The 25,991-nt window shown below is 40.2% G+C and overlaps 3 protein-coding genes across 5 annotated transcripts; 2 read left to right on the top strand and 1 right to left on the bottom strand.

Annotated features, from left to right (window-relative positions):
• Window positions 1-1,246: 1,246 nt before the first annotated feature.
• On the bottom strand, window positions 1,247-2,374 carry LOC137182200 (transcription factor HES-5-like). Its single transcript, XM_067588538.1, has 2 exons — window positions 2,062-2,374; window positions 1,247-1,966 (listed from the first exon to the last, which is right to left on the bottom strand). The coding sequence occupies exons 1-2, from the start codon at window positions 2,122-2,124 to the stop codon at window positions 1,541-1,543; spliced, it is 489 nt and encodes a 162-aa protein (XP_067444639.1). The 5' UTR covers window positions 2,125-2,374; the 3' UTR covers window positions 1,247-1,540.
• A 2,579-nt stretch (window positions 2,375-4,953) lies between these two features.
• Window positions 4,954-6,019, top strand: LOC137180849 (transcription factor HES-5-like). Its single transcript, XM_067586115.1, has 2 exons — window positions 4,954-5,303; window positions 5,421-6,019. The coding sequence occupies exons 1-2, from the start codon at window positions 5,241-5,243 to the stop codon at window positions 5,808-5,810; spliced, it is 453 nt and encodes a 150-aa protein (XP_067442216.1). The 5' UTR covers window positions 4,954-5,240; the 3' UTR covers window positions 5,811-6,019.
• An 11,678-nt stretch (window positions 6,020-17,697) lies between these two features.
• LOC137180838 (E3 ubiquitin-protein ligase TRIM39-like) lies at window positions 17,698-22,159 on the top strand. Of its 3 annotated transcripts, none has more exons than XM_067586101.1 (2): window positions 17,698-18,032; window positions 18,670-22,159. In XM_067586101.1, the coding sequence occupies exon 2, from the start codon at window positions 19,033-19,035 to the stop codon at window positions 20,425-20,427; it is 1,395 nt and encodes a 464-aa protein (XP_067442202.1). In that variant the 5' UTR covers window positions 17,698-18,032; window positions 18,670-19,032; the 3' UTR covers window positions 20,428-22,159. The 3 variants fall into 3 exon arrangements, with proteins under 3 accessions (XP_067442202.1, XP_067442203.1, XP_067442201.1); XM_067586102.1 differs by having other exon boundaries at window positions 17,699-18,032; window positions 19,016-22,159; XM_067586100.1 differs by having other exon boundaries at window positions 17,699-18,906; window positions 19,016-22,159.
• Window positions 22,160-25,991: the final 3,832 nt, after the last annotated feature.

Here is a 25,991-nt window from a genome sequence, read left to right as displayed (position 1 = left end):
TATTTGTATAAATATAATAAATACCACAGTGAACATAATGAGTACTTTTACTTTTGATGCTTAATGTTAACTAATAATTTTATATGTTTACTTAAGTGATGTTTTAAATGCAGGATTTTTACTTGTAGAGGAGTATTTAATACTCTGGTATTTCTACTTTTACTTTATTAAAGATGTTCTTCCACCTCTGAAATGTGGCATCAGTATAAAATACATTACAGGAAACAAGTATTAATACAAATGAATAAAACATTAAATACTATATATAATACAAAAAATTGTGGTTCAGTTTTTTTTTTAGTTTAAAATTCTAGTACAAATATTCTGACGTCCTTCTGAGGAGAAATATGTGATGAAACTGTGATGGAAGAAGATCGTCCTGCATTCAGTATCATCAGCTTCATGTAGTTACAGTATTGTGTAGATAAGCAGCATTTTATTATATTTTACTGTTGGATAAACGTAGTACAGTAGAAATATAACGCAGCTAAAAATGTACAAGAACCTCAAAGTTGTAGCGAAGTGCAGAACTTTCCACCTCGACTGACTTCATTCTGTATCTGAAAGGTTTGTTATAAATAAAGTTTATACTAATTATTATTTTAAATCACACATTAAACTCAGTCCAGGTGTTTATGCATGACGTCTGTTTACAGTTCATACACCTACCAGCTCAAATATAACAGTCACATGTTTATGTTAAATTATCTTCAGCTTTAATGTCCTCGTTTAAAACTGATTCTGATTTATGGAAGAGATGGAGGCCAAATATTTAACTACAATATATTATATTATGTAGATCTACTGTAAATGTATTCAACGATGAGCATAAATCCAGAAATACATATTTTAAACCAACTGTAATCCATTATATCCAACTTTGTTGTGATTTACACAAGAGAACTGTACAAAAATCAATAAAAATATGAATATAACATACAGTATACACATGTACATGTATGCATACTTAAACATGTGCTCATGTGGATATAAATATATATGAAACACAATTATTTTCTCTCATTAAATCCGATTCAGTCATTTTAATTGTACAGTAAAGATCTGACAGTGATGTTAATGATGAGAAATAATATCGACGTTTATCAGCTTGTTGAAACAGTGACTCTAATAAAGTGTAACATGATGTATAAATTATGTAGATATGATTTAACATCTGGAATCAAAATGAAAATAACTCAACAGCTTAAAGATATAAAGTGAATTTATTCAAATATCAGAAGGCACATGTTGTTTGGGCTCAACAGCACATAAACATAATAAAGTTTTCCTTTACAAAAGGTCACAATAAAGTCACTTCACAGGGAAGATTAAACATCTGGGAGACATCATGTATCACATGAGTTCAGTATGAGAGTTAAACTCCACAGGAGTCAAACAGCAGCTGCACAGCAACACGGCTTTAAATGATGCTTCTTGTCCAACATGAAGGAAAACGTTCATCATATTATTGAATGCAGAAGTTTCTCCTACAGCAGTGATGATGGTGAACATCCATCAGGTGAGAGAGCGAGTGGAGCTTCTACCACGGCCTCCACACGGCTCTGGCCGGGCTGGGAAGCTGCTTCAGCGGCCCCTGGATGTGGCTGTGGGAGGAGGGGGCCGGCGCGGGGCCGGCGTCCTGGCCGGCGTCCTGGCCGGCTCTGTGGGCGGCGTGGAGCTGCTGGAGATGCGGGAGCGTCGCCGCCTTCAGGGAGTTGGCGGACAGGAAGTGCAGCGTCTCCTTCCAGCACTGGGAGTAGCCCTCGCTGTGAGCCGTCTGATTGGCCGGGCTCGGAGGCTGCAGCTGCTGCTTCAGGAACACCACCGTCATCTCCAGCACGTCGGCCTTCTCCAGCTTGGCGTTGGGATCCTGTTTGTGGAACTCCTTCTCCAGCAGGACCTTGAGCTGCTCGATGCAGCTGTTGATGCGATCTCTGCGCATCTTCTCCACAACTGGTTTCCTCAACTGTGGAAGCAAAGAGGAGAGCGGTGAGTAAAGTGAGCAGGTAGAGAAGCAGCGTAGGGATGCAGTGATGTGAGCAGATGTAAAGCAGCACTTACTTTGTGTCTGTCTTTGGTAGAGAGCAGTGAGACGGGAGAGTCTCTGCTGTTGGTTGGAGCCATTCTGGTGGAGTGCAGAGCTTCTCTGGGAGAGCACAGTGAGCTGTGATCTGACTGAGGAGCCCTCTCCTCTATTTATAGGCCCACATTAGCATTACAAAGCCATGAGTCCCAGGCAGGATTAGCTTTCCCACACTCTGAGGCCAGTGGGCGAGGCCCACACAACAATAGGAGAGAAGCATCAATTATCTCATGGTTAACTGGCCTCACGGCCTCAGCGGAGGGAACGCCGCTGCAGATATCTGAAGGTACAGACCCGACACAAGCAGGTCGTTACACTTTTATTACCTGGGAACCTTCCTGCTGTCTGTCTGATCAGGCTGCTGCACATGTGCAGTGGGGGGGGGGGGGCAGCAGGCCTGATTAGGGCCACTAAAGACATAAAGATAAGACACATGCTGCATTCACAGCACTCACACACTGTCACTCTGCAAGCTCTGTACACATGAAGCATCCAACAGCTGACTGCTGAGGGAAGAAGGAAAAGCTCTCTGCTTTTATTTACAACCGTTCAAAGTGTTTGATGAGGAGAGAAGACACATGCTGACTGCTCACACTGATGCTGCTGCTGTCAGAGGAACCAAAGCTCACATGATGAAATAAGATCAAATCAAACTCACACGTCTAACAGCTGCAAGTGAAGGTGTGATGAGAAGAAGAAGAGACAGTCGCTGTGTTTGCTGCACTTATTTTATCAACATGTTCAAACTTAATGAAGTCAAACTGTGATATAATGTGGGTTTATTTTATTGAATGTACAAGTGAACAAAACATTTTATTCAAATTCTTTATTCTGGTTTCATTTCTGAAATAAGATCAAGCACAATATATTAAATATCTTAATAACTATGTTTAAAGTCAAAAGTAAGTTTTGTAAATAAAAATATTTGTTGGAATATTGTGTTTGTGTGTTTTTATCTCACATGTTTTGATGTTTGTTGGTTAATTATTCTGTCTGTGTGTCTCAGAGGAGACGGCACACTTCCACCTCCGACCCCCGACACACACACACACACACACACACACACACACACACACACACACACACACACACATGCACACACACACATGCACACACACACACACACACACACACACACACACACACATGCATACACACACATGCATACACACACACACACACACACACACACACATACACACACACACACACACATGCACACACACACATGCACACACACACACACACACATGCACACATACACACACACTCACACACACATGCACACACACACACACACACACACACACACACACGCACGCACGCACACACACACACACACACACATGCACACACACACACACACACACACACACACACACACACGTCCACCCGTCTGTGCGCATGCTCAGTGTGTCTCTGTGTTGTTGTGTGAAAGTGTTTCAACTCTTTTCTCACAATGATCATATTTGTATTTTTAGATTGTTTTCACATGTGTGAAAGAATTATTTCTGTGTTTTTGGGACAAATAAAGACGTTTAATTGTGTTTAAATAATAGAAAATATCTCTCAGACTGTTTAAAGCATCTTAATGATTAAATAAAGTTTAATAAATGAAGCTGAGATGATCAGACAGAAAACTAGATTTAAGCTGTATAATAAAATATTTGAAGTCTGACAGCTGTGATCATATATGATATATTATATATGAAATATATAATATATCATATATGATACATACAGAGTGTAAATAAAAAGGAGAGAAGACTTTATCTGCGGCCTGTGGAGTCATTTCACTTTCTAAAATAATCAAACAAGTTTCTGGTGTTTTAAATGGATAAAAAATATCATTTTATCATCATGTATCATATATTTTATGGACTGTTTTTTTTTTTTTTTCTCGTAATTTCTGCAAAGACAATCCCCTGTCAGCACCCTGTCTGTCTGTTAGTGAGGGTTTCCTGCCCCCCCCCCCCCTCACACACACACACACACTCCCGGGTGTTATGCGGGCGGTGCGTGGTTGGTTTTCCCGCCGGGTGACGCGTGGATCCGTCGCGCTGCCTTCTGTCCCAGGAAACAAACCCGCCTCACTTCACACTGCTGACACACGTCAACCGAGTCGTTTCCTTTAAATACTTACTTTTCCTTTTTTTTTTTTACTGACATTTAAAATCAGTTTTTACAAATAATTCTCATCAAATGAGGAAACTCATTTAAGTTTGAAGCTTTGATATATTTCTGGTTTATTATATTTCTGAGCTGTTAAAGAGAAACATCACATTATGACTGAATCCTCTGTAAAAAGTGAAATAACTGCATATCTTCCTTTTTTATTATTATTCTCCTGTTCATGATGATTCTTCAATATAATAAAACTTTATTTACACTCAAAACTCATCAACAAACATCTCAAAACAAAACAAAATAAAAATCAGAGATAAAAAAGAAAATAGTTTTAAACAAAATCACAACTTTTATGAACTAATCGAAAGCTTAAATGTTGAAGTCAAGAAGACACGTGGAGCTGAGATGAATCATGTCTTTAATTAGATTAAACTTTATTGTCATTGAACAAGTAAAAGTATTTAAAGAGACTGAGGTGGAATATACTGTTATATACAGTACAGAATATATATACAGCTTATAAATAAACAGTGAAGCTAATATATGGAATATAAATACACAGCGATACTTTACTGCAGTAAATCACTGGTTTCATCTTTCACAGTGGAAACAGTGGGAATACTCCAGTAAAGTGCCTCATAGTTTTACTGCAGTACAGTGTTGAGTAAATGTACTTAGTTACTTTCCACCGTTTGAATGTATTTAAAGACTTGAATGAACACAGACTGTAGTCACGTGACGCGTAAAAGTGTGTTTGGTAAACTGGAGGCACGCGCGCCTCTTCCATCTGATTTGACCGTGATCCTCTCGGGTTCATGGTGGGATGTGGCACACTTCTGACAGAGAGGAAGTGCAGGAGATGAAGGAGGTGTCGCAGACAGGAGGCTGTTTGTAGTTTATTGCAGGCTGCTGCTGCAGACTGTGGGAAAGTCTCAGGTGTGAGGAGTCCACGAACACGCGGCTCCTCCCGGACTTATAAAGAGCTTGAGAGAGGACTGAGCAGAGAGGTTTGCTGTGACTGAAGACTCTGATGGCTCCTGTAACTCACACCAGACCCGAGGATCAGCCTGCGGAGACCTGCAGCTCCAACAAGGTAAGACTTTCTGTCCGAATCAAACTTTTAGCTTCGGGACATTCTAACAGACACATGAAGGATTCAGATCGTCTCGGTTTGCGTTTATCTAACGAGTGTCTCCGTTTTCATCCTCAGCTGCGTAAACTGATGGTGGAGAAGGTGAGGAGGGACCGCATCAACCACAGCATCGAGCAGCTCAGAGCACTTCTGCAGCGGGCAGAGCCGAGCTGCAGGCTGGAGAAGGCGGACATCCTGGAGATGGCCGTGGGGCTCCTGAGGCAGCGAGCCTTGGCCCGCGTCGCTCCCAGCTACTCGCAGGGCTTCTCCCAGTGTCTGCAGGAGACCCTCCGCCACCTGTCGCTGCACGCCGCCCTGCAGCCCGCAGAGAGGGAGGAAATCAAGCGCTTCTACGTGCTGCAGAGAGCCGCGCTGCAGAGGCACATGTCAGGGCAGAGAGGCCGCCGGACTGTGGCGCGGAAGCGGTCATCAGCGCGGTGTCACGGCTCTCTGTGGAGGCCCTGGTAGCACCAGCTCACAGACTATACAGACTGCTGGAAGCTTTATCAGCTGTGCAACATTTGCACATTTACAGATGAGTTTGTCTACAATGTAGGCAAACAGAAGAAGCCTCAGTATCTCCTTCTGTGAAGGCGCAGTCAGGCCTGCAGCTCCTGTCATCCATCTGTCTTCATGTTCTAATCCATCACTTATTAAACATTCCTGATGTTCAGTGATTCTGTTTCTTTGGGTTATTGATCTACAGCTCCTGACACACTTTCATCTCACATAGAAGATGCTAAATATATAAAGCAAAACACAAAACAACTAATCTACATCTAGTATTAATGGAAAATATTCAGTTGTTCAAAAGATATTTAGTTTAATATCCAATGTATCCAATAAAATCATCAAATCTTCTCACATGAGACAAATGTTTGATAATGTTGCTTCATAAACGATAAAAACAATAAATCAACTATCAAATGAGTCAATTTACACATTTTCTCTCTATTGACTAATCAATGAATAGATTGATTATTGCAGTAGATTAAATATTAATTCTTTGTGATAAATAGTTAAATTTCATGATGAATTAAGTTAATAAACAGTAGCTGACTGTAGTTTAAAGGTCAAATCTAATAAATGATACATTTACAATATCAGACTCTTCTTTTTCTGCCCAAAACTAAAACCATGTTGGAAATGATCATAATCCCAGTTATGAAAATATTCCAGATTAAACAGACATGATATTTATTGCTTGTAGAGACAAACAGACAACTTCAAACTCATTTAGAAATGTTTGAAGTCAAATGCAAATAGATAAATACATTCTTAATTTACTACATGATAACCTGTAGAAATAATGAAGAATAAACAGATTAAATATGAGGATTCACTTCCAGAGATGTTGTGCTTTAAAATAAGAGTTCAGCCTTGAAAAGTTGCAGCTGTAATTAATTCAACTTGTATTATTATTTTCTCTTTATTTATTCTTATTCATCTGATTTCTCTGTGTCTTTTGTTTATTAATTATCTTTCTTTGGTTTCTTCCTTCACAGTGAAACAGATATATAATATATGTTTAATGTCTGGACAGCAGCTCTGTCAGGTCTGATGTTTGTAATATAAACCATAGACACAGATCATCTAAACTATTTATTACTGGTTCAGACTCCAGTTATCAGTCCCACACAAAGCCAAACACCTCGATCAATAAAACCGGCTTCAGGTCGTTAACGAATAAGTCATAAATTAATAACTTAGACTACATCCTACTGACCGAGATGAATTCACCTCCTAACTTAACGTTTTAATAGTTTAGCAGCTGAGCCAGTAGACATTATAAACTGCTCTATTCAGTCAGGTATATTTCCCGCCTACAGGTCCTCCAACCCGCCAGTCCTCCGCTAAACACTCAGATTAATATCTAACATCAAACAGACTCTAATGAACCATCTGATCTCAGTGCTGCTTTCAACACTGTTGACTAAATATTCAGCCTGGTCACCAGAATAAAACGTTGGCGGTTTACGTTTCTGCAAACCACAGAAACGTTGAATATCTACGTTTCAACACGTGGAATACGAAGCATATAGTGACGAAGTTCACATGTGATCTATATGAGTTGATCTTTCCTGTATAGGAGGAGGAGGAGGAGGAGGAGGAGGAGGAGGAGGAGGAGGAGGAGGAGGAGGAGGAGGAGGAGGAGGGGCTGGTGCACGGTTAGTAAGTTTCACCTCGAAACCGAAACCAATGTCCACTTCCTGTTTCAACCGACTGAAGCGGGTGTTTTTAGCAAGACGTCAGGACATTTGCAGCCGTTTTTCTGGCGAGAAAACCGGCTTTTTTAGTGAGACATCAGCTGCTTTTATTTTATTTTTTATTTTTATTTTAACCCAAACCATGATCTTCCCCCTAACCCTAACCAAGTGGTCTTTGTGCCTAAACCTAACCAGACCTGAACCACAGCGTTGTCACACCATAAAACATCATTATTCAACAGGAAATGTTGATATGATACGTAATTCACGTGTTGAAACGTAGATATTCAACGTTTCTGTGGTTTGCAGAAACGTTCAATGCCAACATTTTCTTCTGCTGACCGGGTTGAAATATTTTACTGTAGAGGTCAGAGTGATGGGTCGGCCTATCCGACCCGGTTCTAAACTGGTTCAGAACCAACAGGACAATCAGTTCTTTGTGTCCATCGGAGACTTTGCCTCGGACAGAGCGGGTATTATGTGTGGAACCCAAAGGTTTGATTGTTGAACCACTACTATTTCATCTCTACAAGCTGCCATTCGCATGTTTTACAGAAACACAAAATAAACTACCATGATTATGCAGATGATTCCCGACTGTACATATCCGTATCTGCTGATGACCCAGAGCCCATACATCCCCTACCTCAGTGTATTGATGATATTAATCTATGGATGTCAGAGAACTTTTTACAACTAAACAAAGACAAAGCAGAAATACTCATCTTTGGTGCAAAGGCAGAAAAACGCAGCTCATCTCAGACCTCAGAGCAGAAGTGAAGCTGGAGATCTGGTTGTGATCATAGGAGCCATATCAGTCATCTCACAAGATCAGCCTTCTACCATCTAAAAACATTTCAAAACGAAGGAACTTTCTATCAAAACCAGACTGTGTGAAATGAATGCATGCATTTATAACCAGTAGACTATTCTACTGTAATGGTCTGTCTTCCCAAAATCAGCTGTGCAGCGACTACAGTTGATTCAAAATGCAGCTGAAGACGTTGCACCACCGTGTATAAAGGACTTAGTGTATAAGACTGCTAATTATATAAAAACCAGCAAGAACTCTCAGGTCTTTCAACCATCTCTCCTTCTAACTCTACAGCAGAGGAAGCTGCCTTCATATTTATGTCCAAAGTAGATGAAACAGCCTGCTGAGGACAAAACATTAACATTATACACACAACAACCTATGGCAAAGTTCTTTGTGTGTGTGTGTGTGTGTGTGTGTGTGTGTGTGTGTGTGTGTGTGTGTGTGTGTGTGTGTGTGTGTGTGTGTGTGTTGATGCATATTTATCTTCTGTACTTGTACTTTTATGATTGTGTTGTGATTATATTGTGGTTTTATGTGAAGCACATTGTGTTTGTCTCTGTGTGAAAAGTGTTATATAAATAAAGTTTGACTTGCCTGCTGTGGACTGTGCAGCTCTTCTCTGGACTCTGGCTCCTCCTGCTGGACAGGAAGTGCATCACCTGCCATAAGAAGCCGCCGGACTGTTTCAGACTCCAGTTATCAGTCCCACACAAAGCCAAACACCTCGATCAATAAAACTGGCTTCAGGTCGTTAACGAATAAGTCATAAATTAATAACTTAGACTACATCCTACTGACCGAGATGAATTCACCTCCTAACTTAACGTTTTAATAGTTTAGCAGCTGAGCCAGTAGACATTATAAACTGCTCTATTCAGTCAGGTATATTTCCCGCCTACAGGTCCTCCAACCCGCCAGTCCTCCGCTAAACACTCAGATTAATATCTAACATCAAACAGACTCTAATGAACCATCTGATCTCAGTGCTGCTTTCAACACTGTTGACTAAATATTCAGCCTGGTCACCAGAATAAAACGTTGGCGGTTTACGTTTCTGCAAACCACAGAAACGTTGAATATCTACGTTTCAACACGTGGAATACGAAGCATATAGTGACGAAGTTCACATGTGATCTATATGAGTTGATCTTTCCTGTATAGGAGGAGGAGGAGGAGGAGGAGGAGGAGGAGGAGGAGGAGGAGGAGGAGGAGGAGGAGGAGGAGGGGCTGGTGCACGGTTAGTAAGTTTCACCTCGAAACCGAAACCAATGTCCACTTCCTGTTTCAACCGACTGAAGCGGGTGTTTTTAGCAAGACGTCAGGACATTTGCAGCCGTTTTTCTGGCGAGAAAACCGGCTTTTTTAGTGAGACATCAGCTGCTTTTATTTTATTTTTTATTTTTATTTTAACCCAAACCATGATCTTCCCCCTAACCCTAACCAAGTGGTCTTTGTGCCTAAACCTAACCAGACCTGAACCACAGCGTTGTCACACCATAAAACATCATTATTCAACAGGAAATGTTGATATGATACGTAATTCACGTGTTGAAACGTAGATATTCAACGTTTCTGTGGTTTGCAGAAACGTTCAATGCCAACATTTTCTTCTGCTGACCGGGTTGAAATATTTTACTGTAGAGGTCAGAGTGATGGGTCGGCCTATCCGACCCGGTTCTAAACTGGTTCAGAACCAACAGGACAATCAGTTCTTTGTGTCCATCGGAGACTTTGCCTCGGACAGAGCGGGTATTATGTGTGGAACCCAAAGGTTTGATTGTTGAACCACTACTATTTCATCTCTACAAGCTGCCATTCGCATGTTTTACAGAAACACAAAATAAACTACCATGATTATGCAGATGATTCCCGACTGTACATATCCGTATCTGCTGATGACCCAGAGCCCATACATCCCCTACCTCAGTGTATTGATGATATTAATCTATGGATGTCAGAGAACTTTTTACAACTAAACAAAGACAAAGCAGAAATACTCATCTTTGGTGCAAAGGCAGAAAAACGCAGCTCATCTCAGACCTCAGAGCAGAAGTGAAGCTGGAGATCTGGTTGTGATCATAGGAGCCATATCAGTCATCTCACAAGATCAGCCTTCTACCATCTAAAAACATTTCAAAACGAAGGAACTTTCTATCAAAACCAGACTGTGTGAAATGAATGCATGCATTTATAACCAGTAGACTATTCTACTGTAATGGTCTGTCTTCCCAAAATCAGCTGTGCAGCGACTACAGTTGATTCAAAATGCAGCTGAAGACGTTGCACCACCGTGTATAAAGGACTTAGTGTATAAGACTGCTAATTATATAAAAACCAGCAAGAACTCTCAGGTCTTTCAACCATCTCTCCTTCTAACTCTACAGCAGAGGAAGCTGCCTTCATATTTATGTCCAAAGTAGATGAAACAGCCTGCTGAGGACAAAACATTAACATTATACACACAACAACCTATGGCAAAGTTCTTTGTGTGTGTGTGTGTGTGTGTGTGTGTGTGTGTGTGTGTGTGTGTGTGTGTGTGTGTGTGTGTGTGTGTATGTGTGTGTGTGTGTGTGTGTGTGTGTGTGTGTTGATGCATATTTATCTTCTGTACTTGTACTTTTATGATTGTGTTGTGATTATATTGTGGTTTTATGTGAAGCACATTGTGTTTGTCTCTGTGTGAAAAGTGTTATATAAATAAAGTTTGACTTGCCTGCTGTGGACTGTGCAGCTCTTCTCTGGACTCTGGCTCCTCCTGCTGGACAGGAAGTGCATCACCTGCCATAAGAAGCCGCCGGACTGTTTCAGACTCCAGTTATCAGTCCCACACAAAGCCAAACACCTCGATCAATAAAACTGGCTTCAGGTCGTTAACGAATAAGTCATAAATTAATAACTTAGACTACATCCTACTGACCGAGATGAATTCACCTCCTAACTTAACGTTTTAATAGTTTAGCAGCTGAGCCAGTAGACATTATAAACTGCTCTATTCAGTCAGGTATATTTCCCGCCTACAGGTCCTCCAACCCGCCAGTCCTCCGCTAAACACTCAGATTAATATCTAACATCAAACAGACTCTAATGAACCATCTGATCTCAGTGCTGCTTTCAACACTGTTGACTAAATATTCAGCCTGGTCACCAGAATAAAACGTTGGCGGTTTACGTTTCTGCAAACCACAGAAACGTTGAATATCTACGTTTCAACACGTGGAATACGAAGCATATAGTGACGAAGTTCACATGTGATCTATATGAGTTGATCTTTCCTGTATAGGAGGAGGAGGAGGAGGAGGAGGAGGAGGAGGAGGAGGAGGAGGAGGAGGAGGAGGAGGAGGGGCTGGTGCACGGTTAGTAAGTTTCACCTCGAAACCGAAACCAATGTCCACTTCCTGTTTCAACCGACTGAAGCGGGTGTTTTTAGCAAGACGTCAGGACATTTGCAGCCGTTTTTCTGGCGAGAAAACCGGCTTTTTTAGTGAGACATCAGCTGCTTTTATTTTATTTTTTATTTTTATTTTAACCCAAACCATGATCTTCCCCCTAACCCTAACCAAGTGGTCTTTGTGCCTAAACCTAACCAGACCTGAACCACAGCGTTGTCACACCATAAAACATCATTATTCAACAGGAAATGTTGATATGATACGTAATTCACGTGTTGAAACGTAGATATTCAACGTTTCTGTGGTTTGCAGAAACGTTCAATGCCAACATTTTCTTCTGCTGACCGGGTTGAAATATTTTACTGTAGAGGTCAGAGTGATGGGTCGGCCTATCCGACCCGGTTCTAAACTGGTTCAGAACCAACAGGACAATCAGTTCTTTGTGTCCATCGGAGACTTTGCCTCGGACAGAGCGGGTATTATGTGTGGAACCCAAAGGTTTGATTGTTGAACCACTACTATTTCATCTCTACAAGCTGCCATTCGCATGTTTTACAGAAACACAAAATAAACTACCATGATTATGCAGATGATTCCCGACTGTACATATCCGTATCTGCTGATGACCCAGAGCCCATACATCCCCTACCTCAGTGTATTGATGATATTAATCTATGGATGTCAGAGAACTTTTTACAACTAAACAAAGACAAAGCAGAAATACTCATCTTTGGTGCAAAGGCAGAAAAACGCAGCTCATCTCAGACCTCAGAGCAGAAGTGAAGCTGGAGATCTGGTTGTGATCATAGGAGCCATATCAGTCATCTCACAAGATCAGCCTTCTACCATCTAAAAACATTTCAAAACGAAGGAACTTTCTATCAAAACCAGACTGTGTGAAATGAATGCATGCATTTATAACCAGTAGACTATTCTACTGTAATGGTCTGTCTTCCCAAAATCAGCTGTGCAGCGACTACAGTTGATTCAAAATGCAGCTGAAGACGTTGCACCACCGTGTATAAAGGACTTAGTGTATAAGACTGCTAATTATATAAAAACCAGCAAGAACTCTCAGGTCTTTCAACCATCTCTCCTTCTAACTCTACAGCAGAGGAAGCTGCCTTCATATTTATGTCCAAAGTAGATGAAACAGCCTGCTGAGGACAAAACATTAACATTATACACACAACAACCTATGGCAAAGTTCTTTGTGTGTGTGTGTGTGTGTGTGTGTGTGTGTGTGTGTGTGTGTGTGTGTGTGTGTGTGTGTGTGTGTGTTGATGCATATTTATCTTCTGTACTTGTACTTTTATGATTGTGTTGTGATTATATTGTGGTTTTATGTGAAGCACATTGTGTTTGTCTCTGTGTGAAAAGTGTTATATAAATAAAGTTTGACTTGCCTGCTGTGGACTGTGCAGCTCTTCTCTGGACTCTGGCTCCTCCTGCTGGACAGGAAGTGCATCACCTGCCATAAGAAGCCGCCGGACTGTTTCAGACTCCAGTTATCAGTCCCACACAAAGCCAAACACCTCGATCAATAAAACTGGCTTCAGGTCGTTAACGAATAAGTCATAAATTAATAACTTAGACTACATCCTACTGACCGAGATGAATTCACCTCCTAACTTAACGTTTTAATAGTTTAGCAGCTGAGCCAGTAGACATTATAAACTGCTCTATTCAGTCAGGTATATTTCCCGCCTACAGGTCCTCCAACCCGCCAGTCCTCCGCTAAACACTCAGATTAATATCTAACATCAAACAGACTCTAATGAACCATCTGATCTCAGTGCTGCTTTCAACACTGTTGACTAAATATTCAGCCTGGTCACCAGAATAAAACGTTGGCGGTTTACGTTTCTGCAAACCACAGAAACGTTGAATATCTACGTTTCAACACGTGGAATACGAAGCATATAGTGACGAAGTTCACATGTGATCTATATGAGTTGATCTTTCCTGTATAGGAGGAGGAGGAGGAGGAGGAGGAGGAGGAGGAGGAGGAGGAGGAGGAGGGGCTGGTGCACGGTTAGTAAGTTTCACCTCGAAACCGAAACCAATGTCCACTTCCTGTTTCAACCGACTGAAGCGGGTGTTTTTAGCAAGACGTCAGGACATTTGCAGCCGTTTTTCTGGCGAGAAAACCGGCTTTTTTAGTGAGACATCAGCTGCTTTTATTTTATTTTTTATTTTTATTTTAACCCAAACCATGATCTTCCCCCTAACCCTAACCAAGTGGTCTTTGTGCCTAAACCTAACCAGACCTGAACCACAGCGTTGTCACACCATAAAACATCATTATTCAACAGGAAATGTTGATATGATACGTAATTCACGTGTTGAAACGTAGATATTCAACGTTTCTGTGGTTTGCAGAAACGTTCAATGCCAACATTTTCTTCTGCTGACCGGGTTGAAATATTTTACTGTAGAGGTCAGAGTGATGGGTCGGCCTATCCGACCCGGTTCTAAACTGGTTCAGAACCAACAGGACAATCAGTTCTTTGTGTCCATCGGAGACTTTGCCTCGGACAGAGCGGGTATTATGTGTGGAACCCAAAGGTTTGATTGTTGAACCACTACTATTTCATCTCTACAAGCTGCCATTCGCATGTTTTACAGAAACACAAAATAAACTACCATGATTATGCAGATGATTCCCGACTGTACATATCCGTATCTGCTGATGACCCAGAGCCCATACATCCCCTACCTCAGTGTATTGATGATATTAATCTATGGATGTCAGAGAACTTTTTACAACTAAACAAAGACAAAGCAGAAATACTCATCTTTGGTGCAAAGGCAGAAAAACGCAGCTCATCTCAGACCTCAGAGCAGAAGTGAAGCTGGAGATCTGGTTGTGATCATAGGAGCCATATCAGTCATCTCACAAGATCAGCCTTCTACCATCTAAAAACATTTCAAAACGAAGGAACTTTCTATCAAAACCAGACTGTGTGAAATGAATGCATGCATTTATAACCAGTAGACTATTCTACTGTAATGGTCTGTCTTCCCAAAATCAGCTGTGCAGCGACTACAGTTGATTCAAAATGCAGCTGAAGACGTTGCACCACCGTGTATAAAGGACTTAGTGTATAAGACTGCTAATTATATAAAAACCAGCAAGAACTCTCAGGTCTTTCAACCATCTCTCCTTCTAACTCTACAGCAGAGGAAGCTGCCTTCATATTTATGTCCAAAGTAGATGAAACAGCCTGCTGAGGACAAAACATTAACATTATACACACAACAACCTATGGCAAAGTTCTTTGTGTGTGTGTGTGTGTGTGTGTGTGTGTGTGTGTGTGTGTGTGTGTGTGTGTGTGTGTGTATGTGTGTGTGTGTGTGTGTGTGTGTGTGTGTGTGTTGATGCATATTTATCTTCTGTACTTGTACTTTTATGATTGTGTTGTGATTATATTGTGGTTTTATGTGAAGCACATTGTGTTTGTCTCTGTGTGAAAAGTGTTATATAAATAAAGTTTGACTTGCCTGCTGTGGACTGTGCAGCTCTTCTCTGGACTCTGGCTCCTCCTGCTGGACAGGAAGTGCATCACCTGCCATAAAAAAAGAATTAAAATGTTTCTGTATGTGAGTTCAGACAAACTTTCAGAACAAACTGCGCAGAGAACAACAAACATGTTTTAGACTGGAAGGACTTTAGTATTGAGCTTTATTTATTTTTATGAATCCATATTTTGTTTTTTTTTTACCTACATAATAAATCTGCACATGTACACAGTTTAAAGTCAGTAGATGAATGTAGATGTTTCACAGCAGCTCCGACCTGCAGCAGGTTGTCTGATTATCCCTGCTGGGTTTATAAAAACTAAACTAAACTAACTGTTCAGCTGCAGATTTCAGCCCATAGACTGAAAGTTCATCTCAATAACAACACTAGCTCTCTCTCTCTCTCTCTCTCTCTCTCTCTCTCTCTCTCTCTCTCTCTCTCTCTCTCTCTCTCTCTCTCTCTCTCTCTATCTCTCTCTCAGCTTTATTGACAGATCAGAAACCTTCATTGCCAAAGCAGTACAGAAAATTATAAACACTGACAGATGATTAATAATTATACAATAATATGTAAATATAAACAATAACATGAAATACAATATAATAAAAGGCATTTTTACAGAAACGTTTACTACAGAGCTTATTTCTCTCAGATTATGACAAGACTTCATATATTTTGCAGCTTTTACTGCACATTGACTTTTCTCCCCACATGGACAGGACAGGTTCTGAAGATCAGGGAGGCGGATAAACTCAGGCTAATGTAGCCGCTTCCGCTATCGAAATAAAACTGACAAAAATACTTGATTTCTAAACCAAAATTGAACCTTCTTTTGAATTTGGTTTTCTGGATTTTCGTTGGGAAACAAAAAAAGGAATAGATCACATGATTTCGTTTTTCGATTTTGGTTTAAAATGAAAAGAGGAAAAAACCCCCACTTGACTTCCGCTGTTGGTGTCAAACGCAAAAACGAATTAGCTTGATGTCTGCAGACCTGCTGGATATTCAATCCAAAAAGGAAAAACAATAAAACGAATCAGCAAAAACCAAAAACGGGTCGGGTTTGATTGGTTTTTCGTTATTTGATTCTGACACAAATAACAGATTTATTGAACTATTATATTATTATTACAAATTGTCCGATGTTAACTGGACCCACGTCGTCCTCTGTGTCAGGAAACGTGTAAAATGTCCTTGTGAGTATTTGGAGTATCTGCTGTGTGCCTGCAGGGCCTCAGCGGTTTTATCCAGGACATCTGACACACTGCTTTTTATAAGACGTCAAAAGCCAAAAAGGTTGGAGACCACTGGTTTCATCTTTAACAATGTGTTGTATTTTAAAAGCTTGTTATATTATCCATTGTGTCAAATCTTCATCTGAAAAGTAACTAAAGCTGTCAAATAAATGTAGTGGAGTAGAAAGTACAATATTTCCCTCTGAAATGTAGAAAGTAGCATCACATGGAAATACTCAAGTAAAGTACAAGTACCTCAAAACTGTACTTCAGTGCAGTAGTTGAGTAAATGTACGAGGGATGTGCAGAGATCCCAGTATTTGTATTTGTATTCCAATAAAAGTGGAAAGAGGCTTAAAAATCCTGTTTTTGTTTTTATGACACTTTTACTTTTAGAAAATTAAAGTGTTACAATAAGTGTTCATGAATAAACTACCTTATGAAGGAGGTCCCCACACCGGGTCTCTAACTGGAGTCTCAGATCAGAGACGACTGCGCTGACTACTGAGATAAAACTTTACTCATCACCTCATTGCAGACAGACCTCTACCTATTTATACACCCATAACACACAGACAGCACAGCCTGTAACATGTAGGGAGGAACTTCAAAGATAAATATTGATTTGCACTTTTCATTTATTGTCTGTTTTTTACAGCCTGACTTTGTGAAAGGAGAAGAGGAACAACAGGTTATGGAGACTGTTGGCAGCACTTTGCTTGTGTCAGTAGTTCAGCTTTATCTCTGTAACACATAACAACACATAACTTTAACATATTTGTATGAAACAAATTGGGCCTTAAAAATCATTGTATAAGAAATAAAACACTTACATGAGGCAGAATTTGTTGTTATTAATATCGACAGATATCATCAGACGTCTGACAGATCCGTGATGGACTGAATAAGAATATAAAACCATAACAATGTAAAGTTTGAGAAAATCAGCTGCAAAGTTTTTTCTCAGTTTACTTTTTGAAATGATCTGAAACCCATTAGATCATTTTCAGTCATTTCATTTAAATATCCAAAACGTATCAGTGCTTTTTATTGATCTTATTTATTGTTGTTGGTTCTCTTGTTTATTTGTATTTCACTTTGGTTCACTGTTTTTATCTTTGAGCAGCTTTTGTTTAATATATAGCTGATGTCATGTTACTGTGAGGTTTTATTAGTGGTGCTACAGTTGTGTTGGCACCAGTGTTGTCATGTTTTTCATGTCTCTTTAGAAACCAGTAGAATAACAGTGGAGATGAGTTTGGTTTCTTGTGTATTTTTTCCATTTGAGATGCAGACAGCTGACAGAGCTTCATCACATCATCATCATCTTCTCTTTGTGCTCTTCCCATGAAAGTTATGTTGACATGATGATGTGATCTCAAAGCAGCGCGACGGATCGTATTCATCATATTTATCATCTGTTCCTTTAATAAGCTCCACCTCTTACAGGATATCATGTGACACAAAGCGGGAAACAGGTTCTTACTGTTCAGCTTCACTGGAAGGAGGCAGACAGACGGTAAGATTTACCTTCATTACAAAACTGTGATTTAAACTGAGAGAGGACAGTTACAGCAGGAAGCACTGAAGACCTGAAGTAGTGAAATAGTTCAACTTCAACCTGCTGCTGACTGAAAAAACACGAGTCAAAGTGACTGAGAAACTTTCAATAGCAGGAAACACAACTGACTTCCTCTTTTAACGTCTCGTCCGCTGTGTTTTACTTTTAAATGAAACACACTCTGTTTTAGTCTGTACAGGCTGTAAAAGACGCTTTTTGTGTGTACTGTTGGGTACAGCCTTTATAATCTGATGCTCTGTTGGTTGAGCATGTTTGATAGACAGTGTTTTACTGTTATTGACTTTGTGATGCAGAACGTTGTGAAGTCGTCGCTCGTTTTTCAGTTTGTCTGTTTGTTCTTTTTTTCTTCTTCTAACTTTTCATAAGTCAGTTTTTCTGGGAAAAGATGGCCCACCCAAAATACACTTTCTGCCTACATCACTGCTATGTGAACCTTAAGTTCCTGCACAATAAAAGCTTGTTCTGTACTGTACAGATAGAATCAGATAAAACCTGTTAGTCATTAATCTTTAGAGGAGTTGGTAGGTGTATCTTTGAACTTTTAAATGAAACACACTCTGTTTTACATGTGAAGCAACAGCATTTATCAGAAGAGGTCTGACAAAGCTCCGCCCCTCAGCTGACTCATCTGAGACAAAGCGGGAAACAGTTTATTCTTCGTCTCTAAAGAGACACACAGACTGAAAAACAGACGATCAGATTCACCTTCAGACCAAACTAACAGCTTCCTCTGAGTGAGAACAGCTACAGGAGAGAAAAGTGAAAACTAGAACTCTGCTGCTTCAACCTGCTGACTCTCCACACACTGAATGTGAGTTTGACTAAAAACTGGAGTCAAAGTGAAAGTAAATGTCAGTGAGGTTAGTAGAGGAGGGAGGGGAGCCATGACTGACTGTACTTTCTGTCTGCTGTGTTTTCAGCTTCACTCGGAGACAAAATGGCTTCCAGATCAGAGGAGGATCTCTGCTGTCCGGTCTGTCAGGACGTCTTTAGAGATCCTGTTCTTCTGTCATGTAGCCACAGCTTCTGTAAAGACTGTCTGAAGAGCTGGTGGAGACAGAAACAAACACGTCAGTGTCCAGTTTGTAAGAGAAGATCTTCAAGGGAACAACCACCTTATAACCTGGTTTTAAAGAACCTGTGTGAGTCCTTCTTACAGGACAGAGATCAGAGAGCTTCAGAGGCTCTCTGCAGTCTGCACTCTGAGAAACTCAAACTCTTCTGTCTGGACCATCAGCAGCCAGTGTGTCTCGTCTGCAGAGATTCAGAAAAACACACCAACCACAGATTCAGACCCGTCGATGAAGCTGCACGACAACACAAGAAGAAACTTGAGGAAACTCTGAAGCCTTTAAAGAAGAAGTTAAAGGTTTGTGAAGAAGTTAAAGTGAAGTTTGTTCAAACAGCAGAACACATTAAGGTCCAGGCCCGACACACAGAGAGGCAGATCAAGGAGCAGTTTAAGAAGCTTCACCAGTTTCTACAAGAGGAAGAGGAGGCCAGGATGGCTGCTCTGAGGGAGGAAGAGGAGCAGAAGAGTCAGATGATGAAGGAGAAGATGGAGGCTCTGAGCAGAGAGATAGCAGCTCTTTCACACACAGTCAGAGCCACAGAGGAGGAGCTGAGAGCTGAAGACGTCTCATTCCTGCACAACTACAAGGCTGCAGTGGAAAGAGTCCAGCACTGCCCCCTGCTGGATGATCCACAGCTGCTCTCAGCAGCTCTGATAGACCAGGCCAAACACCTGGGCAACCTGACCTTCAACATCTGGAACAACATGAAGGAGATGGTCTCCTACACTCCTGTCATTCTGGATCCAAACACTGCTTATCCAGAACTCATCCTGTCTGATGATCTGACCAGTGTGAGAGGAGGAAAGAACCAGCAGCTTCCTGATAATCCAGAGAGGTTTAATTATTATCGCTCTGTCCTGGGCTCTGAAGGCTTTAACTCAGGGACTCACAGCTGGGATGTCGAGGTTGGAGACAATACAAACTGGAGACTGGGTGTGTCATCAGAGTCCGTCCAGAGGAAGGGATTCACACAGTCTGGATCATGGAGAATACGGTTCTATGAAGGTAAATACTCAGCACGTTCACCATCAGCTCCAGACACTGTTCTCCCAGTGAAGAAGAAGTTCCAGAGGATCAGAGTGAATCTGGACTGGAACAGAGGAAATCTGTCATTCTCTGATCCTGATACTAACACACACATACACACCTTCACACACACTTTCACTGACACACTGTTTCCACTCATTCACACTGTGGATAAACTCCCACTGAAGATTTCCCCACTGAAGGTCTCTGTGACAGTGGAACAGAGCAGTTAGAGACGATGATGATGATGATGATGATGATGGTTCTTATAATTACTGTCATTTATTTCTTAAAGGGAAAAGTGGCTGAATTTAACCTCTGAAGCTTCTGTCCTGCTGCTGTCTCATTATTCCAAAATATGTTCATGTTGTTTTAATTGTTTTAGTCAAATATAAAATGATTTGACTCATTTTCTGATCTTTATAGTTTGTGTCTTCAGCCTTATTTTTTGTTTTTTATTGATACTGTATCATTTTCAATAGTTGTTAATGTTTTCTGATGTCGATGTGGATCCATGAAGACCAGCAGCCAAGAATCAATGACTGTATGTTGAAATTATAGTTTTCAAACAAGGAAAAACTCACCGCTGTCAATATGAGGATTTCTTTAAACTAGATCACCTGTGTAGTAGAAATGTGCAATTATTTTTGAATTAGGTGCCCTTTGACTATAGAAAACTAAGAACAAATGTGTAGATTATTTATACTGTTCTTAGGGGGAAATCCTACAACAACCAGAATGCATTGCAGACGTCACGTCCAATCAGAATGACTCACGATGTGTTTACGTCCAGCAGAGCACCAAAGACAAAGAAAGCAGAGACAAAGTTAGTGAGCAGCAGCATAACATCTCTTTCCTGAGGCTTATTTTCATTTACAAAACGTTTTTCTCTATCGAGTCTGTTTTCAAAGGATCATAAAACAAACAGCACGCTGGAGTCACCTACGTTATGTGGATCAACTTACTGAGTGCTTCCAGTAGTTTGTTTGTGTTAGTGTTATCACAGAGAAAGTCAGCTGATGTTTGTGTGTCAGGCCACACTCTCGTCTGATTACACTGTGCTGTGCTGTGTAATCAGCGCACTGATTCACTGAATTTATTAAAATAAACGTATCTATAATGATGGATCAAGTTTCTCTGTGACCTCTCTGGTTTCACTGCGGACATACAGAGCTACTGTGGCCGTGTACATACAATCAACAGATCAATCAATAAAAACAAAGCAGTTTTCTACCTGTGAACTCCTGATACAGCCGACTGTAAAAAAACTATTAATGTTCAGTATTTTGTGTTTAGTTTCTATACGGAATATGGAAATGTGCGTCATGTAGCAGGTGGATGTGACTCCCCTCGTTGAGACCTGCTGATAGACGTAACAGCGGAGCAGAGGAGAGACACTGAGATAGTGATGTAACCGACCTGCACTCTGGTATTTGACATGTTTTCTTCTTTCTTCCAGAAAACAAATCTTTTTTAAAATATTTGTATGAAACAAATATTCATTAAAAAAAACACTATTTGTGCTTTGCCGAATAACGTTTGTATTCAGGCACACCCCTAATGTCTAGCATTTTGGTTTAGTTTCTGTCTGAATCTACTTGTTAACGTTAATTAGCTCAGTGCATGGTTAGCTATGGAGGCGTCCCAACCGAGGAAACAGGTTTGGTTTCAGAAGTCAGAGTTTCTTCACCTACAAAGTGCTGAAGATGTGCAGGACTTTTTTCAGCCATGAGTCGTGTCTGCAGTCGTCCTCACACACCAGTGGACGCTGGTCCATAGAGGCAGAGGAGGTTGTTCCTCCTCTATTTTTTGAGAGGCAAGAGGGAGATCAAAATATAAAAAAGAATATTTGGTTGAAATAAACCATTACCAAATCTTAGTATTATTTATAAAATATTTTTTCTCTCTTTGGAAAAAATCTATTTTGGTTAAAATGTTTCAACAGTGACACCTGCAGGGCGGGAGGAGAAAGGGCAGTGTTTGTGAAGTGGTGGTGGGGGAGCAGTGGAGGGGGAGTGGGGGAAAGAGGAGGACAGGCTCCTGCTGTCCTCCTCGGGGCGGGATCTCCTTCCTCAATTTAATGTACTTCATTTTTTTTCATGCTAATCTGTGATTGGCCAAGACACGTTAATTGGCGCTCCTCCTTAACCAATCAACAACCAGAATGCAATATTGACATCATGTTGGTCCAATGATAGTTTCCAGATTTCATCTTCTATTCTCTACCACTGTGAAGGACGTGAGTTAGGGATGTGCAGAGAGCCCAGTATTTGTATTTGTATCTGTATTTGTTTAGGTAGCAAAATTATTTGTATTTGTATTTGAATAAAAGTGGAAAGAGGCTTTTGTTTTTTGATTACACTTATTATTTTAGAAAATTAGAGATGAAAATGAAAGTGATGTCCAAATTAAGAAATGTGTGTCATGTAGCAGGTGGATGTGACTCCCCTCATGGAGACCTGCTGATAGACATAACAGCGGAGCAGAGGAGAGACACTGAGATAGTGATGTAACCGACCTGCTCGCTGGTATATAATGTGTTTTGTTTTATTTATTTTTCCAAAAAACAAATCATTTAAAAAATATTTGTATGAAACAAATATTCGGAAAAAACCCACTATTTGTGCTTTGCCGAATAACGTACTTGTATTCGGGCACACCCCTAACGTGAGTGTGACAAACTGTCACTTCTTTTGTGGAGCAGTATATAGCTGCTTCCGTTAGCCAACATTTAGCTTGTTGTAGCAGCCCTGAAGGACTCTTTATATATCCATTGAAGGACTGTTAAGGACTGTTGTTAAGCTAACGGGAGAATGGATCTGGACTGTGCAGCGCAGCAGCTGCAGGACACCACCGCGGAGGCTGGTGAGAGAAACAGCCGGCCATTCACATGTTTTACAGAAACACAAAATAAACTACCATGATTATGCAGATGCTTCCCGACTGTACATATCCGTATTTGCTGATGACCCAGAGCCCATACATCCCCTACCTCAGTGTATTGATGATATTATAATCTATGGATGTCAGAGAACTTTTTACAACTAAACAAAGACAAAGCAGAAATACTCATCTTTGGTGCAAAGGCAGAAAAACGCAGCTCATCTCAGACCTCAGAGCAGAAGTGAAGCTGGAGATCTGGTTGTGATCATAGGAGCCATATCAGTCATCTCACAAGATCAGCCTTCTACCATCTAAAAACATTTCAAAACGAAGGAACTTTCTATCAAAACCAGACTGTGTGAAATGAATGCATGCATTTATAACCAGTAGACTATTCTACTGTAATGGTCTGTCTTCCCAAAATCAGCTGTGCAGCGACTACAGTTGATTCAAAATGCAGCTGAAGACGTTGCACCACCGTGTATAAAGGACTTAGTGTATAAGACTGCTAATTATATAAAAACCAGCAAGAACTCTCAGGTCTTTCAACCATCTCTCCTTCTAACTCTACAGCAGAGGAAGCTGCCTTCATATTTATGTCCAAAGTAGATGAAACAGCCTGCTGAGGACAAAACATTAACATTATACACACAACAACCTATGGCAAAGTTCTTTGTGTGTGTGTGTGTGTGTGTGTGTGTGTGTGTGTGTTGATGCATATTTATCTTCTGTACTTGTACTTTTATGATTGTGTTGCGATTATATTGTGGTTTTATGTGAAGCACATTGTGTTTGTCTCTGTGTGAAAAGTGTTATATAAATAAAGTTTGACTTGCCTGCTGTGGACTGTGCAGCTCTTCTCTGGACTCTGGCTCCTCCTGCTGGACAGGAAGTGCATCACCTGCCATAAAAAATGAATTAAAATGTTTCTGTTTGTGAGTTCAGACAAACTTTCAGAACAAACTGCACAGAGAACAACAAACATGTTTTAGACTGGAAGGACTTTAGTATTGAGTTTTATTTATTTTTATGAATCCATATATATATTTTTTTTTTACCTACATAATAAATCTGCACATGTACACAGTTTAAAGTCAGTAGATGAATGTAGATGTTTCACAGCAGCTCCAACCTGCAGCAGGTTGTCTGATTATCCCTGCTGGGTTTATAAAAACTAAACTAAACTAACTGTTCAGCTGCAGATTTCAGCCCACAGACTGAAAGTTCATCTCAATAACAACACAAGAGCTCTCTCTCTCTCTCTCTCTCTCTCTCTCTGTCTCTCTCTCAAATTCAAATTCAAATAAGCTTTATTGACAGATCAGAAACCTTCATTGCCAAAGCAGTACAGAAAATTATAAACACTGACAGATGATTAATAATTATACAATAATATGTAAATATAAACAATAACATGAAATACAATATAATAAAAGGCATTTTTACAGAAACGTTTACTACAGAGCTTATTTCTCTCAGATTATGACAAGACTTCATATATTTTGCAGCTTTTACTGCACATTGACTTTTCTCCCCACATGGACAGGACAGGTTCTGAAGATCAGGGAGGCGGATAAACTCAGGCTAATGTAGCCGCTTCCGCTATCGAACAAAACTGACAAAAATACTTGATTTCTAAACCAAAATTGAACCTTCTTTTGAATTTGGTTTTTGGTTTAAAATGAAAAAAGGAAAAAACCCCACTTGACTTCCGCTGTTGGTTTCAAACGCAAAAACGAATTAGCTTGATGTCTGCAGACCTGCTGGATATTCAATCCAAAACGGAAAAACAATAAAACGAATCGGCAAAAACCAAAAACGGGCCGGGTTTGATTGGTTTTTCGTTATTTGATTCTGACACAAATAACAGATTTATCGAATTATTATATTATTATTACGAATTGTCCGATGTTAGCTGGACCCACGTCGTCCTCTGCGTCAGGAAACGTATAAAATGTCCCCGTGAGTATTTGGAGTATCTGCTGTGTGCCTGCAGGGCCTCAGCGGTTTTATCCAGGACATCTGACACACTGCTTTTTATAAGACGTCAAAAGCCAAAAAGGTTGGAAACCACTGGTTTCATCTTTAACAATGTGTTGTATTTTAAAAGCTTGTTATATTATCCATTGTGTCAAATCTTCATCTGAAAAGTAACTAAAGCTGTCAAATAAATGTAGTGGAGTAGAAAGTACAATATTTCCATCTGAAATGTAGAAAGACAAAAAGGTTGGAGACCACTGGTTTCATCTTTAACAATGTGTTGTATTTTAAAAGCTTGTTATATTATCCATTGTGTCAAATCTTCATCTGAAAAGTAACTAAAGCTGTCAAATAAATGTAGTGGAGTAGAAAGTACAATATTTCCATCTGAAATGTAGAAAGACAAAAAGGTTGGAGACCACTGGTTTCATCTTTAACAATGTGTTGTATTTTAAAAGCTTGTTATATTATCCATTGTGTCAAATCTTCATCTGAAAAGTAACTAAAGCTGTCAAATAAATGTAGTGGAGTAGAAAGTACAATATTTCCCTCTGAAATGTAGAAAGTAGCATCACATGGAAATACTCAAGTAAAGTACAAGTACCTCAAAACTGTACTTCAGTGCAGTAATTGAGTAAAAATGTACGAGGGATGTGCAGAGATCCCAGTATTTGTATTTGTATTCCAATAAAAGTGGAAAGAGGCTTAAAAATCCTGTTTTTGTTTTTATGACACTTTTACTTTTAGAAAATTAAAGTGTTACAATAAGTGTTCATGAATAAACTACCTTATGAAGGAGGTCCCCACACCGGGTCTCTAACTGGAGTCTCAGATCAGAGACGACTGCGCTGACTACTGAGATAAAACTTTACTCATCACCTCATTGCAGACAGACCTCTACCTATTTATACACCCATAACACACAGACAGCACA

The sequence above is a fragment of the Thunnus thynnus genome, chromosome 4 (assembly GCF_963924715.1).
Source record: "Thunnus thynnus chromosome 4, fThuThy2.1, whole genome shotgun sequence".
NCBI lineage: Eukaryota > Metazoa > Chordata > Actinopteri > Scombriformes > Scombridae > Thunnus > Thunnus thynnus.
This window is presented reverse-complemented; position numbering and strand designations above follow the sequence as displayed.